The following is a 17303-nucleotide window of genomic DNA, read 5'->3' on the forward strand; positions in this document are numbered from 1 at the left end:
GAATAGACACTGTAATGTGATGTAGACCTTGAATCAACCTACTCAACAGGTCTGGCCACTTCCTGAACTAGCTCATATTTAACCCTTCTCCATGGCCTCTTGCTGTGGTTGGGATCACTTTTGTCAATTATACCAATTCATAGCCTCACATTAAAACTCACTGTGCTTAACTTTGGACCGAAGTCCACCAACACATCTGACTTCTTCACTTCTACTGCATGTCTTTCAATGAACTTTCATGAGAAATAAAAACTAAATCTTAAAACTCCTTTTTCCCGACCCCTCTCTTCTTCCCGGGCTTAACTTTGCTCCCAATACATAGAGTACACATCCTGCATTTCGTTTTTTGACAACTTCTCAATTATACCAATTCATAGCCTCACATTAAAACTCACTGTGCTTAACTTTGGACCGAAGTCCACCAACACTGTCATCTGAGCTGACTTCCACATTTTCTTGTGATTTAAACCCACATTCAGATTCTTTATTTGATGCTGTTCACGGAATGCAGCACACTTACTTGTTGCAATACAAAATAAGAGAAATTAAGACAAATTTCCATGTCAGCAGCAGGACATTTACACACAGCTATGACCTGGCATAATACATAGTATTTCCCCATCTTTTCAACTCTCTTCTGACTACCAGTGCTTCTTTTCCAATGCAAGAGCCAAAAAGAATTCTGAAGCCTTTCAAGAACCTGTGGTTAAAGGAGCTTTTCCTCAACTCCCAGAGCAAATTCCCTGGCCACGTGATGAGTTACACTGATCCCCCTTGAAATCAGTATGAAATCAGTATGAAGTGTTAGACCCTTCAGAAGCAGAAGATCTAAAGAGGGGGGAAGGAAAAGCTGCAAATGTGTTCTGACAAATGGATTTCAGTTTCCTTAGAATATGAAAACAAACTTCCTATGTGAATTTTATTAAAAGAAATGTTGATTTTGTGAACTATATTTTACAAAGGGATATAGGATGGGAGAGCAACAAATCTGCAGAAGTGTATAGTATGTAATTAAGGTAATAAATTATTTGAGTTTTGGATTCCTATTTTATTTTGCTGCTCTAAACTATGTTGCAGCTTGGAATTTGTCACAGGCTAGATGATATAAAAGAGCAGATGAGGGGATTCAGTGAGGTTAGTATAGCACAGTGGAGTGAAACTACAGACCAAAAATCTGGCTATTATATTGTACAGGGTTAAGAATGGAGACAAGATGACCGATGTACTCTCCAGAGCACAGTGCCTCAGTTTTAGAGAGAGAAATTTTAAAAGGGAATTGAATTGCCTTTCCACTCTGTTAACTAAAAGTCATAGACTTGTTTTTCCCTCTTTGATGTGAAAGACTTGATGTAGATCCTGAGCCTATCCATGTATTTGTGAACTGTAATGCATCTAGAATAAGAATGAGACAGAAAAGAAGTGTTTCTTACAGCTAAAGGAAAATGTTTTGTAGAGCTTAAGAGTCCTATGGGTAGGAAAGCATGCAGACCATACTGTGAATTTAAAACTGGTAAAAATCAGTCCAACATTGAGGAAACTCTCAGAAGTCAGAAACTTCTTTCCTAGACTATATTGTTCTGTATTCCAGTTAGAGCTTCTATTTCCAATTTTAAAAGAATATATAGCGTGACTGAAGCACTGATTTAGAAGAAAATATTCTCAGATTTCATTCCCAGTTCTTAATATCTTGTCTCCAGATTGACCTTGAAGAGTCACTTGAATATTTACTTTAGTTCTGTGTCTATGAAGCAAAATTAAAAGTATTTTCTTTCTCTCAACCCCATTATGATGATGAGGCCTAATACAGGCTGGGATGTCTACATAACATAACATAACATAACATAACATAACATAACATAAGCCTTCATTCATAGCACTTAAAAATGGCCAAGGCATTTACAATTTTCAAATGTGCTTCAGTCTTATTTTTAAAAGTCTATAAGAGATTTAAGATTTTTTCTGGTTTTCGATGGGATTACAAATTTTTATTAGGGTTTAGTTACCAAAGGTTAGTTTTCATGGATTATATATTTTTTGAAAAGGCTGTACTTACTACCTAAACCCATTTGTATACATAGCAAGAGAATTTAAATATAAGGAAGACTGCAAGATCCACTTGTTTCCAGTAATGCTCTGCCTGATGATTTGCATTTGATATATCACCTTTTTGTGTTTGGTCAGGGGGAAGGTTACGTATTGGGGATTTAGAATACAAATTTTGTAGTCAAAATTAGACATTCTTGATTGTTTAATAATGTGATTTCTATTCATGGTGCCCAGCATAGAAAAATAATGCACAAGAGGAGAGAGCAATTGAAAGTTATTTGATTGCAGTCTGTAAAAAGATGAAGTCTGTATTTAGCTGTAATCAGCTGCCCTTTGAAAACCTCTTTTTTGCTTAAAAACAGCCTTTGTACAGTCTGCATCTGCCATAATTGGTTTTCTAAAGTCTATAGTCTTGCTTCATTTGCCTTCCTTGAAGAGGGGAGGGTGGGTTGGGGAAATAGTTTTTCATAGATAGACCAGAAATAGAGCCTGCATGTGTATTTCTCTGTTACAGTTTTTTTTATAAATATCTATTTGAAATTTCATTCTGCCGATTTTCTCTCTTTTCAGCTTCTGGTTGGGATTATTCAAGCAGCTGAGCTGCCTGCTTTAGATATGGGTGGTACATCTGATCCCTATGTGAAAGTTTTCCTGCTGCCTGATAAGAAGAAGAAATATGAGACAAAAGTCCACAGAAAGACCCTTAACCCTGTTTTCAATGAGCAATTTACATTCAAGGTATTTTTTTTCATAATTATTGAAACTTTTTTATTTAACCACTATATATCTCGTCCTTGGCTACGAAGTTAGACATCTTAGTTAATTGGTAACTGCAGCACAGTGATTTTTCATGTTGTAGAAAATTCTGCTATTCAGTCTTATGATGAAAATGGTATAACATAGGGTCAGACCTCAGTAGGTGTAAAAGGCAGTTTGATTTTAGGCACTTCAGTTATCCTGATGTATGTCAATCTGATCCGTATTTTATGCCTGGATAAAACTTACAAGGAAGTCAGCAAACAGTGACACTTTGACAAATGTCAGGTGAATTTTGCAAGACCCGCATTTTCTTTAAATATCTTTGTAGTCTGATTTATGAATTTCAGTATACCATTTCTTTTCCCCTCAAAAATAAATTAGAACTCGAGGAAGGTAAATGGATGAAGGACAATATGGCAGATTAATCTTGCTAGACTTTGTCATAGCAATTCTTTGCCAGGCTACTTTACATATGAAAAGAAATCATGTCTCGGGTTTAATAACATAGGAATTAAATAAATGTAGCCAAGCCTTACGTTGCATTATCTAAGTCATTCCAATAGTATCTATCAATAGTGTTTTTCTAAAACTGTAGCTGTACCTAAACCCCAGTTAAATACAATAAAGGAATACTATACAGCATGTTTCGTAGGGCTTATCCTAATATACATTCCTCTGCTGTTACTTTAGGCCTTTCTCTCTATGCCCAATCTTATAATGACAGCTACAGATGGAAAACAGGAACAGTGAAAGACTCAGGCTATGTAATCATTCAATGAGAAAGATATCCCTGGAGGCCAGAACTACTACTGCATATATAAGCTTATTTTTCCCCTTGAAGATGTTCATAAAAATAATCTTTTGTGGGGAGTTATTTTTTTTGAGCTTTCCTAAGAGAGTATTTAAAAGAAAACAGAGTTATAAATTACAGATTCCCTTGCAGTTCACAAAATAAAAGAAAGAACCAATAACTCTGTCATCTAAGACAAAAGCACAAATAATAAATCAGGTCATCCACTCCTGGCCTACAATATCCACTTGCTTTAAGTCACATCTTTAATATTCAAATTTTATGCCCCAGAAGAAAGTTTGCTTTCCACGCAAGACCTGACCAAGTGTTTAGGTGCACCCCAATGTGGTACCGATCGTCCCCTGGGTACTGTGGCCTGTACTCAAGAGAAAACCAGCGGAGCAGGCCAAGTACTGTCATTGTTCTGGGGACTACAGTGAAAAAGACAAGTGACCATTTAACTAGTACCGCAACTGTAATTAATAACCTTTATGGGAACTACTGGCAATATCTCGTTTACTTGGGCCTTACTTCTGTGACCCGCTTCAGGTGGTGCACAGCTTCTGTTGGCATCCTTCCCATCTCTCGCTTTGGCAGAGCTGCCCACCAGGGTGGGCAGCTCAGAGCCTTCTTCTTCCCTTCCCCCAGGGCAGAGCTGTGAGCTGCCTGCCTTACTCCCAAAGAAGGGCTAATGGGGATGAGATGGGTTATGTTTCTGCTGTATTGCACCTTGAGCTCAGGACCCCATTCCTTCTCGTCTTTGGGTGGTTCCCTATGTTAGTCCCCTTTTTGTTGCTCTTTCCCAGACATCCATGGTGCTGTCCCAGGTGTTCGTCAGGCTCCAGCTGTCTGAACTGTATAGCCGCACTGTGCTGCCAAAAGGAGACTGGGAAATCCTCGCTAGACTCCACCAGTCTGGCAGAGGCAGGTGGTCCTCCCCAGGCTCAAAGCGGGATGAGGGTTCATGTCTGGAGGACCAGCACGTCTGTGCCAGAAAAACACTCCTATACGTGTCCTTCCACCAAGGTCTCACCTGCATTAAGTCAAGAGGCTGAGTATCTCTGCGCAGAGCAGAGAGCAGGGAGAGGGAGCGATCCTTCTCAAGAGCTAAGGGCATCCTCGGGTGTCCTGAACAAAGCTGTAGGCTGAGGCTGCTTTAGAGGTAATGAATGGAGGAAGCGCTGCTACTAGATCTTCTTAAAAAGGAAAGTAGCTAAAATAAGCTTTGCTGAGGTCAAGTTAATGATAAAAAAAAAAAAGTAAATAATGATAAATGTAGTCTTCTCGTGCATTCCAAATGACTAGAATCCATTAAGCGGTATTATAAACTGGCAGAGAAAGAAACTTCAGAACATTTCTCTTCTCCTCTTGTTGAGGCTGCGTAAAAATAAAAGTGAATTATTTGGAGTTTTGCCTTCCACATACATTTGCCTTCTATAGCTTTTTAGAAGCTACAAATAATTTACAGAATCAAAATAGATTTTGCTATAGTGTTTGCTTCAATACACAACCATGTACACACTGAAACTATTGTACTTAGTAATGGAAGCTGGAGCTGGAGCTCCTTTTAAACATTATATAACAAGTTATGAAAAAGAAAAACAACTCATGGTATTAGTAAGTATTTTAAAAAGCAAGTGGAAGCCGAACAGTAACAAAAGACAGCAGTCCTAGGGTTTAAACAGACCGGAACATACAGCGGTTAACAAGGCCAATGATAATGCCATGCTTTCTTTTCTCTTTTTATATAGACAATTAATAGAGAAATGTTACTGAAGCCCGTGGAAACCATTTCTACTTGCAGAACATATTCAAATTGACCAAGTGTTCAGTGTAAATCCAAACAATTCCTAAATCAGACCTCTCCAGATAGCCACTCAAGTGTAGCTTACCCTGAACGGCGCATCTTCATCTGAATGTTAAAAATGTGACTCATAAGCATCCTAACTCACAGCATCTGTCCAAAACACATCAGAACAGCTGGAGAATTAGTCAGAACTTGGCCTTCTGCCAGCACAATTTCTAGCTGTACACTGTGACATAGAAAGCACCTTAGTATCTACAGTGTGAAAGGTATAATGATGAAAAATAGGCCGTGGTAATAGGTAGTGGTACTGTAAGAGAACTATTTAGTGTCTAATTACTTTGTGTCAGATACAGTAAGCCGGTTCTGTTTTTTTCATCAGTCTGGGAGCTACCCATTTGTGAGTGATGACAGTTGATTTATTGAGGGAAAGGCACCATTGTGTGAAAAGTTCATGTGTCTTCAGTGCAAATAATTGGGCTTCCTGTTTCAGTTTCATCACCTACAAAATCATTTAAAGTAGAATGAGAAAAACCCATGGAGTGATGAGTGAGCTGCCACATTGTTCTATCGAGTGCCAGAGCCTGGTCTCAAAAAATACTGCATCTGGTGACTCTGAAACAAATACACCTCATAATTTTCTCTGCAGTTCAATTTACCTGAGATGACAGCTGATAAACCAAAGAAATAGATTTGCATTGTAGTGGACCGATCTTTATTGTCTCAGATACGGAGTTTGTCATTTTCTCTTCTTTGCAGGTGCCATACTCTGAGCTGGGTGGAAAAACTTTAGTGATGGCAGTTTACGACTTTGATCGTTTCTCCAAACATGATATCATTGGGGAATATAAGGTTGCGATGAACACAGTGGACTTTGGTCATGTCACTGAGGAGTGGAGGGACTTGCAAAGTGCAGAGAAGGAAGAGGTAAGAAAAATCAGACGTTTTTGTTTTTTCCCCCAGGACACTTATATCCTCAGCTAGAGAAAGAGTCAAACCAGCAATGTTTTTTTTACCAGGACAGCTCCCATCTGTTATCAGCATTTCTCAGACTTACTTTGCCTGATAAATTTTTGATAAGCATCTTTTCCAATACTCACTGAATGGTACATTCTCCTTTGCTAATCCTATTTTCAATCTTACTGATACTTTACGCAATATATTTAGAAAGTTTTCATGAGTTTGACTTTTTCGTGAATTGATGCAGTTTGGGTACATAGAATTTCCATTTGAATTATAAGAGCGGTGTGCACTTAGGCTTCTTTGTGGCCCTAATCATTCTCAATGTTTGCATCTAAAGGCATCTTATTGTGCATGAAGATAATGGTAGGTTTTCATTGAAATACCGTACAGTTTTATATCCATTGATTAGAATTATGCATTTGACAAGGGCCTTGGAACAGCATCTCACTCAAATATTAATCACCTTTTTTATTTTCCTCTCTGTGCCAACACCCTGTGGGTTCTTTACTTAATAGGTACAGTGCTACATATACACGAGACACTTTTTGGAAATGTTTCATCACTAAATTGTGAATCCTGTGAGGTTGTTCATACTGGCACATCCACCTTTTTACTTATTATGAGACCATTTTCTACTCAGTTTTACATTATTTTTCCTTTTGATTGCTAGATAATATCTGCCCACTCATAATAGTCAGAGTGCACAGCGTGCTTCAATTCTCTGGTGGAAGAAGAATGAATCTGAGTTCCTCATTGTCTAATTTAGCTAATAAGTGGCTTTGGATTCGAACCTTAGTTTCTGTAATTAAAGGGACAATCTCTGGATGAAGTATTTCCTTAATACAAGTGACAAAAGCCTCAATACTGGATTTAGACTACAAGTTGTGAAAAATTCAGCAGATGCTGAGCCATGCAGCTTTCTCAGCTTTTCAGTTATGGTAGATTTCAGTCTTGCCTTTTTGTGTGTTTGTTTTTAAAGACTGTATTTTCAGATGGCTTTTTGTCTGCTGTGTACTGATTTGAAAGCCAGCCACTACATCGAGACTATTCTGCATGGTGTTGTTTCATAGCTACAGCATTTGCAGGGCTCTCTTATTGCATGCGTCATCATTGGTACCCATGCTATATGGGGCTTTTTTCTTCCATTCTTAGTGCTAAAGATGAAAATGAAAAAAAAAAAAGAGAAAAAGGAAGTTTGCAGTTCAAGGGCCATGTTCCTTTAAGGCCTCAGCATACCAGAAAGCTAGAAATGGGAAATCAGAGTGTATTAATCCTTGCAAACTTTATTAAGTATCAGACTGGACTTTTATTGCACTACTGTGTGTGATATCAAAGTGTTTCATGTTTTTCTGTTTCAAAACATAAAATAAGCCAAGGCCAAATTGAAACTTTACCTTTTTAGTATAACTTCAAGCTTTTAGAACATAAACAATGATATCCTCATATGCAGCTGGCAGATAACATGGTATAGATTAGCATGGGGTTTCATCTGTCTTGTGGCATGGAACATTGCCTCTTGAGTTTTCTAGCTCATGTCCGCAATAAGACCTGACTCAGTAGCTTGGTTGCTTCATAAAGTTCATATCCTGCTAATGCAAAACAATGATAATGTTGCTTGAAATAGATATTGAACAGTGTGAGCTACTCCCAGAAATGCATTCTGACTTGGAACGAACTTTTTATTAAAACAGGAGGAGGTAATTAAAATAAATAATTCTTAAAGTATTTGGATATCAGAAGAATATTACAAGAGCTTTGAATAGTTTGCAGTAGAGATGAAATCTAGGTTGTACCTTATTTGTGCTTTCTGAGCCCAAGTGAATTGACAGATGTATATTTTTACATGTGTTTGTCATTTGTGCAAATATATTTGCATGAGAGTCATGTTAGCTAGAAGAAACAAGCTTTGCTTGGTTCCCATTTGAGCCTCTGCCCTCACCTTTCTTCAAATTTCAGGTACAATATATGCAGAAAAAACGTCATTTTTGTAAAGTTTTTTGATAGGGCCTTTTTGAAGTTACTACCAATGCATGGCTTTTTTTATTTTTAAGAAGCTAGGCATTATGATCCTATGAAAACATCATGAAAAACTGTGCTTACACCAACTCCCTAAATATTTTTTTCATAATGCAGGAGGTCTCCTGTTTAATTTTTGCATTCTGTGCTCAGAAGCATGCAAGGTATCCAATAAACATGGGAAAATATCATAACTTAGGTTAGTTGGAGACTTTGTTAATCTTAGTTTTCTATAATACTAGTTGTAGCTTTTCTACAACAGCTCCTGAGCAAACTGTACAAATAAAAAGTGACTCCACAGAAACCAGTTACTCAAGATGTAGGTAAGCCAAGTATATTTAATTCAACAGGTCTTCACGTATTTTTGCTCTGCTGTGGAACCTCTACTCTGTCATATATATGTTGAGCCTTATTCAAAGAATCACTTAGTCCAATTTGGAAAAGAAATCTCTAGCAACAACCAAGAGTTACAACAGTGATTTGGGAGCTGTGTTTCACATGAAATGCCATTCATATTTCCATATTTGACTACTGCCAAGTACCTTACCATCTTTGGTGTTCCAGCCTCTGCTCCGCAGTAAAGGTGCCAAAATAAATTCTAGTACATTTTATGTGATAATAAGTAGGGGGCAGAGAGGGATGGGAGAGGTCCTATCTCCATGAACCTGTTATCAGCTGGCACAGCAGACATTGCAGAATTCACAGCAGATATAGCTGTGACCAAGAAGTACCCTGGCTTCAGAATTGGCAAATACAGTACTGCGCATACAAAGGCTAACGTGATTTACCTAGGCCAGATGTGTGGCAACAGACACGTGCTTGTATCTTGGTAGTGATCGTGAACATGATATGGCAGTCTGGCTTACTAATTGTAAGAAAACATGAGAAAAATTGAATTAAAGCCTAAGCAACTGGATTTCATCAAAAAATGTATGACGAATGTAATTCTATTACTACAAAAAAAATCATTTGTAGACTATTCTACATGTTATAATTGCGTAATTAATTTGTCCCTGAAAAGCACATCTGTATGTAGTCTGCAGTGTTTGAAGAATGACATGTTTTATTTCCTTTTTTGCCCTTACAGCACTTAGGTAAGTTTGTCAGTTCTTAACAATCTAGCACTAACTAGAATTCTACATATGTTTGCAATTAAGTATCAGATACCAAACTATCCTTAATGTTTTTGTTATGACCCCAAAACAAGATGCATACCAAAGCACATCAGTGGCAGTTGTCACCAGTCACTTTGAAAGAACCATCTAGGTGGCATCAGTCAAACTGAGTATAAAAATCTTATTTTTATTCCACTTTATGTAGAATTCTGTTGATGCACATCACAGAATATACAATTTAATTAACACTGCAATCACAGAGGGCAAAATCATTTTACAAGCGGTTACTCTTCTTTTTGCTCATAAAGCTCCACTGTACTTTCCATCCTTTTTTCTAAATGGGCTTGAAATTGATGGTAGAGGATAAAGGTTTAATGAAATATTTGAAGCTCTGCCTCTCACGGCCCAGCCATTTGAATGGCACCTCTCTGACACTGCATTCTCTTCTGGGAAAGGTCTTATTAATATATTTATGTTGGTGAAGCACTTTGAAGGTACAAGGCTTTATGTAAGCATTTGTTCTGCCTGTGAGAGGGCTTTGGGAGTGTACAAGTCTGTACAATGATTGTTAAATATTGGGGAGGCCACTTACTAATGAGCTGCATACCTTGAATACTTTTTTCCTGGATGCTTTTAGCTCTGCTGTCCTTGTGAATATATGGAGGTGATTTATCTAGCAGTCCTTCGGTCTCATATGACTGAGAGCATGGGAGGGAAGAGTGGTAGATGCTGAAAGATTATTCACTTTTACCGAGTCTGACATATAATGGTTTGGGCACAGAGTGTTAAAAAACAGATGATAAGAGTTTACTCCTCTGTGTCATCTACCAGATGTCACTGCCATTAACTTTATCTGAGTACACACTGCATCCAATATCCGTTATCACTCCGGTGCAGAAGGCCAGACAGACCTCGTCTTTGCTCACAGCAGTGTGAATCATACTGAGAGTCATCTTCTGCATACTTCAACTGATTTCCCTCCAGACATTTTGTTATATTGGCACTTAAACTGAAAACCTGTTCTAGCAAACATTCCAACAAATTTTAGGGAATATAAGGAAGAGCAGAAACAATTCTTCCCCTTGAAAGCAGTGGAGAAGCAGAGCCTTCATCCACAAGGAGAAGGATCTTCAACCTGCCAGTATCCACCACCAGGAGCTCTGCAGACCTCTGAGGGTCCTGGTTCTTATATATCTTCCAGATAAGACTTTGTGCATTATCTGATCAGGCATCCACCACGGATAGGTTACATGATGGGTGCATGCTGGTATCACAGTGGGTTGTGACAGTGTATCTTGGATGGAAGTCTGCTGGCAAACACCAGCAAGACGGAGAACAGTTTCTCTCCTACATGTTGCACAATCTCAAGTGGGGGAGATGCTACAATACTACCTTGCAGATGGGTAAGATGGAAGCAGTCTGAAGCTGGGGAGTGGAAGACCAGCCTGACATGTGTGCTATTCATGCAGTTTGTTCTTCTCTTCGTCTTTGAAAACTAAAAGTTGAAGGAAGGAGATGGAAAAGTGGGCCTGTATGAGTATATCTAATACCTCAGTATGCTTCATAGAAGTTGGAGAGTGACAAAGTTAGTAAGCTGTACGGCTTATTGAATCCTCAGCACTGAAACTTGCAGAGAGTTAAGAGGAAAGGACAGTTCTACAAATGTCACTCAAATCACAGCAGCAAATCACCATCATTTTCTGTTATACCAGAGATGGACAGATGATCTAATAGACCTTTCCCATCTCTAATAACACTTAGTTCTTATACAGCTTTGCAGATAGCATAGTGCTTTGCAAAAGGAAGTAACATTATCCCTATGGAAATTCTGTCAAAGTGTCAGGTAAATTCTAAGATGTGAGGTCTGCTTTATTTAGCTGCATATTATATTGGATCACTATGTTCTCTGCTTGGTGTTCAAATTTTATCAAGTTCACTTCATCTTACACCCAACTGAAAGTTTAAAATGTTAAATCTTTTTTAATTTTCAGATTTTGTGGCAGAGTTACATACAGTAAATGCACGATGCTGCACATACATCCACTTCAGTGCACAATGCTGAATGTAAATGCAACAGCTGTCCTGCAGAGGAGCTGAATTTGGTAGTGAGACAGGGAACAAAACAGAGGTTCTTAATATGAGGGAGGTGGCTTAAGTTTGAGAATGAGCAAGCCCGATTTGAAATTCTTCAGCAGTTAATTAGTTGGTCTTCAGCTTGAAACTGAAGATGTTGAAATGTTGTGATTTAAAGGTAAGACCACATGACTCAAGTAGAGTGGTTACGGTACTGTTTCAAGCTATTAGAATTACGCATTTCTTTTTTCGCCTTTCAAACTCAAACTGCTGACAAGCCCACTACATACCTTTGCTGAGTATTCTCTTTCTTAACTCCCTCTCTGGAAAAGACACCTACCTTAGGAGGTCAGAGGCATTCTTGTGTTATACAAAAAGAATGTAATTGGCTTACTTGAAATCAAAAGGGAACTTGTCTTGATTCATCTCAGACTGTCTGGCTTTACAGATACTACTTTCAAATACAGAGGGACAGTAGACAAGAAGGAGAAGTTCAGTGACAAATTTGGGCTCTGCTGGGGCCCTTCTATTTCTGGTCAGTATTCATTCTGAGATCATAAAAACTCGTATTGCTTATTTGTCTCAAACATACTTATTACCATTTGACTTTCAAGTGTGGAAGGGCATCCTGAGGTTAAACTGTGCTGATAAAGTAGATCCTACACTTGGTGCTAAGCATCTAATGATCCATACACAAAATAATAATAATGATAATAATGTCGATTCTAGACAAGGCATATTCCTAAAGACCTTGTAGAAAGTTACAAGGAAGGAATAGTGGACAATTCCCCATCTCTGTGTCTTAAAGTTATTGTGTGATCTTTTATTGCTCAAGCATAGGATATTTTAAAATGCTTGATAGAGGAGAGAGACCAGACCAGCCAAGGAGTTCAAAAGCACTGGACTTGGATGTTAAGCATGCAGTGGCATTTGGAAAGCAATGTTGTGAATCACGTTTTCGTAGGATTTTGAGAATGAAGCTGAGAGGGATTGAAATCATCTTAAAGTTCTTCTTTAAAAGGCCTAAGCAAAGTTTATATCACTTAGATGCTGAAGATATTCTCCATGTACCTACAAGTGATTTATTCAGATAGCTGATGTATCAGTCATTGGCATGGGTTAAAGTATATTCCAAAGGGAAGGCGCTAAAGCTACACTATGAAGAGATCTTTTGGATGGGAGCAGCAAAAGTAATTCCAGGGAATTCAGCCATAATCGCAGAGCACTCCCAGTTATAAAGCTTTGTAATCTGGAAGGGATCGCAAATGCGTCTGCAGAATCAGCTGATTGGTAAGAAAAGACAACAGAACATGCTATATATGAAATTTTCCTGCATTGTTCTCCACCTGGACTTTTATGTGCTTACTTGTTTTTCTGACTACCAGCATCAGTGAATGCATTATCCAGAGGCAGAAACTTATTTCTCACTGGAATTCTGGGCAGAAACTTTGCAGCAGTCCAGGGTAATACCTTATTTCCCTTTCTCCCTCCCTTTGCAAACCGACAGTGACAAAAATCATTATCTGATTGCTGTTACAAACCAGGATCGGGAGCTAAGGGAAGCTGTAAGACGGCTGTATCAAAATACTCCATCATAAGTGTCATTAGAAGGACCTTCAGAACAGAACAGCATTTTAACAGTCACAAGGAAAGAGCAGCTCTCACAAAGACAACAGCTTTTTCCCTAAAAGGCTGACACATAGTATGTCACACCGGTCTCCTCACTTTGTTGTGCCTACTCCACATAGAAGTAAAAAATCTCAGTTTCCAGAACCATCAGAGAAAGATGTATTTTTGAAAAGGTTAAAGACAAAAATTTAGGAATAGTGGTCTGAGAAAGTAAGGGATTTGTAATTTTCTTCATTTTTTTCCTCTGTCAGCTCTTAAACACCAATTTAGACCATGTCAGGGATTACCACAGTAAACATTTAACCTCTTTTCAGAGGCTGTTGTGTTTCGGTTTAGTTCAACAGCGAGCTTAGCTGGCATTTGAAGCACTTTGCATTGTACCTGTGACGGGAATTAGCACCAAATGCCCTTATTTTAGAGAAATCACAGTTAGAATCTAGAACATAATACTGTATTTTCAGTTTTGTGGTATTAGGCTTTTATTGTTTTTATGCTAATGTTTTTCAGAGGTAGAGGACATGAATTTTGCTTTTTAGTATCTCTGTTGACCAGAGATCAAACTTCTGTGAACCACTCCGCCTCCTCACTTCTCACCATATTCTCACTCTGCATGTATGTGTGCATGCAAAACGTAGACCTGAGTACGGAGCAGAAATCCATCTTTCTGCCGTGGTGCATCTTCTGTGATGGAAGCTTTTGTGCGGACTTTCATAGTTTTGTGAGCAGCCTTTAATTGCATTAACGGGGACTTCTTGCTTCAGATGGCTGCCTGGCTGGCTCACTCACTATGTGGATGGAGCGGTACTGTGGTTGTTCTGTCCTTTCCACTGACAAGAGTTTCCAGAGTAGGATTTTTTTCTGTGGAGGGCTTGAGTATGGTCGCTGCCACAGAATTACTTGAGCTACAACTCACTTTGAGCTACAATCATCAGTGCGCAGATGAAATTCATTTCTCGTCTCCTTTTTGAACCCAGATATTACCTGTATGTGCTTCTCGCTGGCCAAGCACTAGATGAAGAGCAATACCTGAAACTGAATCCAGTGACATGGAGGCCAAAGACATTTTCCTTGAGCATTATGGCTGCAATTACAATTATAGAAATAGTGCCAAAGGCAGGAGTTTCCAAACTAGCAATGAGAAAGAGAGTTCACAGTGGTATGTTATTGCTGCCTGATCAGCTGGATGCATTCGCCTACAACAGAATGGAATTAGGAGTTACTGCTACTTCCACCGTCACTGATAATGGCAACTAAATTTGGGAACCCTCCTCTAGTGCCTTTTTCCACTTCTGGCTGACCTTGAGTTCAAATCTCTTCGCCTTAGATAGAGACCTTGCCATAAATTTCTAACCTAAGTCATTCCCTAGACGATTGCCGTTACGTGGGGTTTATAACTTGCTTTTGATGCGACCGGCATAGAAGACGGCACTGCAGCTTCTCAGTGGTATAGATGGCAGTGAGCAGACAGTGCCTGAGCGTCCCATTAGATCCTTAACCTATTTTGGGTGCTACTTAAATTGCTTCTGGTAATCTTCAGAGACCTACTGGGTTGTCTGGAACCCAGTTATTTTACCTTTGTTTTTCTGTATCTTCGTCAGTAACTATGAAAATTAATGGGAGGATCTCTGCTGGTGAGTGAAGCTTAGGCTTCAAAACCGGCAGCAGCTCATTTTCACGTGAGTGCCCTGAGGTCTGCAGCTGACATCCCCTGTCTGTTAATGCCCAGCCCAGAATTAGATAGCAGTGGATTATGCCGAAAGTGGTTTTATTCATTCAGACTTTCACGTTAATCACTCAGGCCAAACATTAATTTTCTGTGGTGATTTAAAGCAGGCACGTCTTCCAGGAGATGTGGGTCATTTCAATTAATTTTGATTACTCTTAATTTTTTTGTTTGTACTTCTTGTACAGAAAATAGGTATAACTATTACAGTTCGGTGGCACAAAGTAAGAGCTGTGGTTCTTCCACAGCACAAGAGGGCAAACCGTGTCGTGAGGTGCATCAAATGCAGCATAACCAGCCCCTCAAAAGAAGTGATGATCCCACTGTATTCAGCGTTGGTGCCGCCTCACCTCAAGTGCTGTGTGCACTTCTGGGCCCCGCAATTTAAGGCAGCTGGAGAGGCCCTTGAACGCATCCAGGGGAGGGCAACCAAGCTGGAGACAGGGTTGGAAGGCTGGAAGGCATGTCCTGTGAGGAGTGGATGAGGACTTTGGGCTTGTCTAGTTTGGAGAAAAGGAGTCTGAGGGGCAACCTCATTGCTCCCTCCAGCTTCCCGAGGAGGGGAAACAGAGAGGGAGGTGCTGAGCTCTTCTCCCTGGTATAGTAGGAAGGGTTCAAAGCAGTGTCAGGGAAGGTTTAGACTGAACATTAGGAAGCATTTCTTTACCAAGAGGGTGGTCAAACACTGGAACAGGCAGCCCACTTGGATGATGTCCTGTGCAACCTGCTCTAGGTGAACCTGCTTTAGCAGGAGGGTTGGACTAGATGATCTCCCGAGGTCCCTTCCAACCCCTGCCATTCTGTGATTCTGTGTGATTCAGTGATTCCTAGAGAGGTGGTTGATGCACCACGCCTGTCAGCCTTTAAGAGGCATCTGGACAATGCTCTTAATAACGTGCTTTAACTTTTGGTCAGTCCCGAAGGGCTCAGGCAATTGGACTAGATGGTCGTTGCAGGTCCGTTCCAACTGAACTATTCTATTCTATTCTACATCTCTGTAACCCATGGTTTCTTTCATGTCATAGCAAATTCTCATCCCTGCATTTTCTTTTTCTGTCACTCTTAAACATTAACTTGCATATGAGAGTATGTCAAAGCCCTCCAAAAAAACCCACCTGTAACTTCATGTACAATCCAAATACACGCATGCTTCCCCATCCTCTCTTTTTTTTACAATGAGGGCCAATTTGTCTCACTGCAATTTGATACAGCAAATGGTGATGTTTCTCTAGATACAGAATCATACTTTTCTACATATCCTTTAAATCATTTAAAATCTCTTAAACACATAATTATTTCTTCAGAATGTCTGTCTGTGATACTAAACTATTAGTTGATTTCTCAATGGAGAACTGTATGCTTTTAGTTTTATCCATCAGCCTAAAGGAAAAATATCCACATTTAGTGTATTGGAAGTTACAACTTTTACATTTAAAATTAAAAAATCCAAAAATTAGTATTTTCTGATATATGATAATTGCAAATGAGAACAGATTTTAATTTAGCTCTACTAGGTTTGCTGCAACAGTCATATGTTCCAGAATGCCTTGAGAATATTGGCTTTCTGCTTGATTTCAGTTGGAGAGTTCTAGAGTTGGCATAAGTTCCTGTGAACACAAACCCCAGTCACATTATGTAAGAATTTAAGGCTCTGAAACTTCCCTGTTTATTTGTTCCCTATGATGAAAACTAGCTGTTAATCAGCCTCAAGCACAGTCACTGCATATAGAGCTATGAATATCTTGTGTATAAACACTGGGATATACTCCTTAGACTTTTAGCCTTAGGTTCATTGCCAGGAGGCACCACTATATGAGCTCTTAAAACTCACTGAGAATGACAGGTCTTTAAATCTGATCTATTTTATTTGCATTGAACCTAGACTAGCTAACATTAGAATTTTCTTTCAGAGAAAAAATCTCCCATTTCAAAAACCTTTGTTTTGTTTAGAAATACTACAATGTCTGATTAACCTGGGTCTTTTTCTAAATGAGGTGAGGTTGTCTGCTCTAAATCTGGAGGATTCTGTGATTCTATGACTCCTAGATCTTCAAGGAACATTTTAAAGAACCCCCTATAATCTAACTCAATCTAGGAAACAGGCAGCATCCAGGAGATAGTAGTGTTCCCTTTGTGCCAGGTTGGGAGGAAGGTGGCACAAGGAAACCCCCTTACTAACTTGAAAGTTAGACCTTGCTTGGTTTTAGAGCAAGGAGCTAGAAACCCTCTGAGTCTCAGCCCATGGCATTTTGTCCTGGCTGCCTGGCCATCAACCACAAACTCCGAAAGCTCAGATTTCCTCATGGCATCCTGACTTTCAGCATTATCCTGCATGTTTTTAATGGAAGTTCACCAAAACCAAGTCTCCCACGACACATTTTGATA

The 17303-nt window shown here is 39.2% G+C and overlaps 1 protein-coding gene across 2 annotated transcripts in view; it reads left to right on the forward strand.

Moving 5' to 3' along the window:
* SYT1 (synaptotagmin 1) overlaps positions 1 to 17303 on the forward strand; it is a 134962-nt gene that overhangs the window by 53100 nt on the left and 64559 nt on the right. For both annotated transcript variants that reach the window (XM_035901691.1, XM_009646285.2), the window contains exons 4-5: positions 2617 to 2784; positions 6159 to 6326. In XM_035901691.1, coding sequence (XP_035757584.1) covers positions 2617 to 2784; positions 6159 to 6326 — 336 coding nt within the window. The remainder of the gene's footprint in view (positions 1 to 2616; positions 2785 to 6158; positions 6327 to 17303) is intronic.

Source organism: Egretta garzetta, unplaced genomic scaffold (assembly GCF_000687185.1).
Source record: "Egretta garzetta isolate BGI_Z169 unplaced genomic scaffold, ASM68718v1 scaffold68, whole genome shotgun sequence".
NCBI lineage: Eukaryota > Metazoa > Chordata > Aves > Pelecaniformes > Ardeidae > Egretta > Egretta garzetta.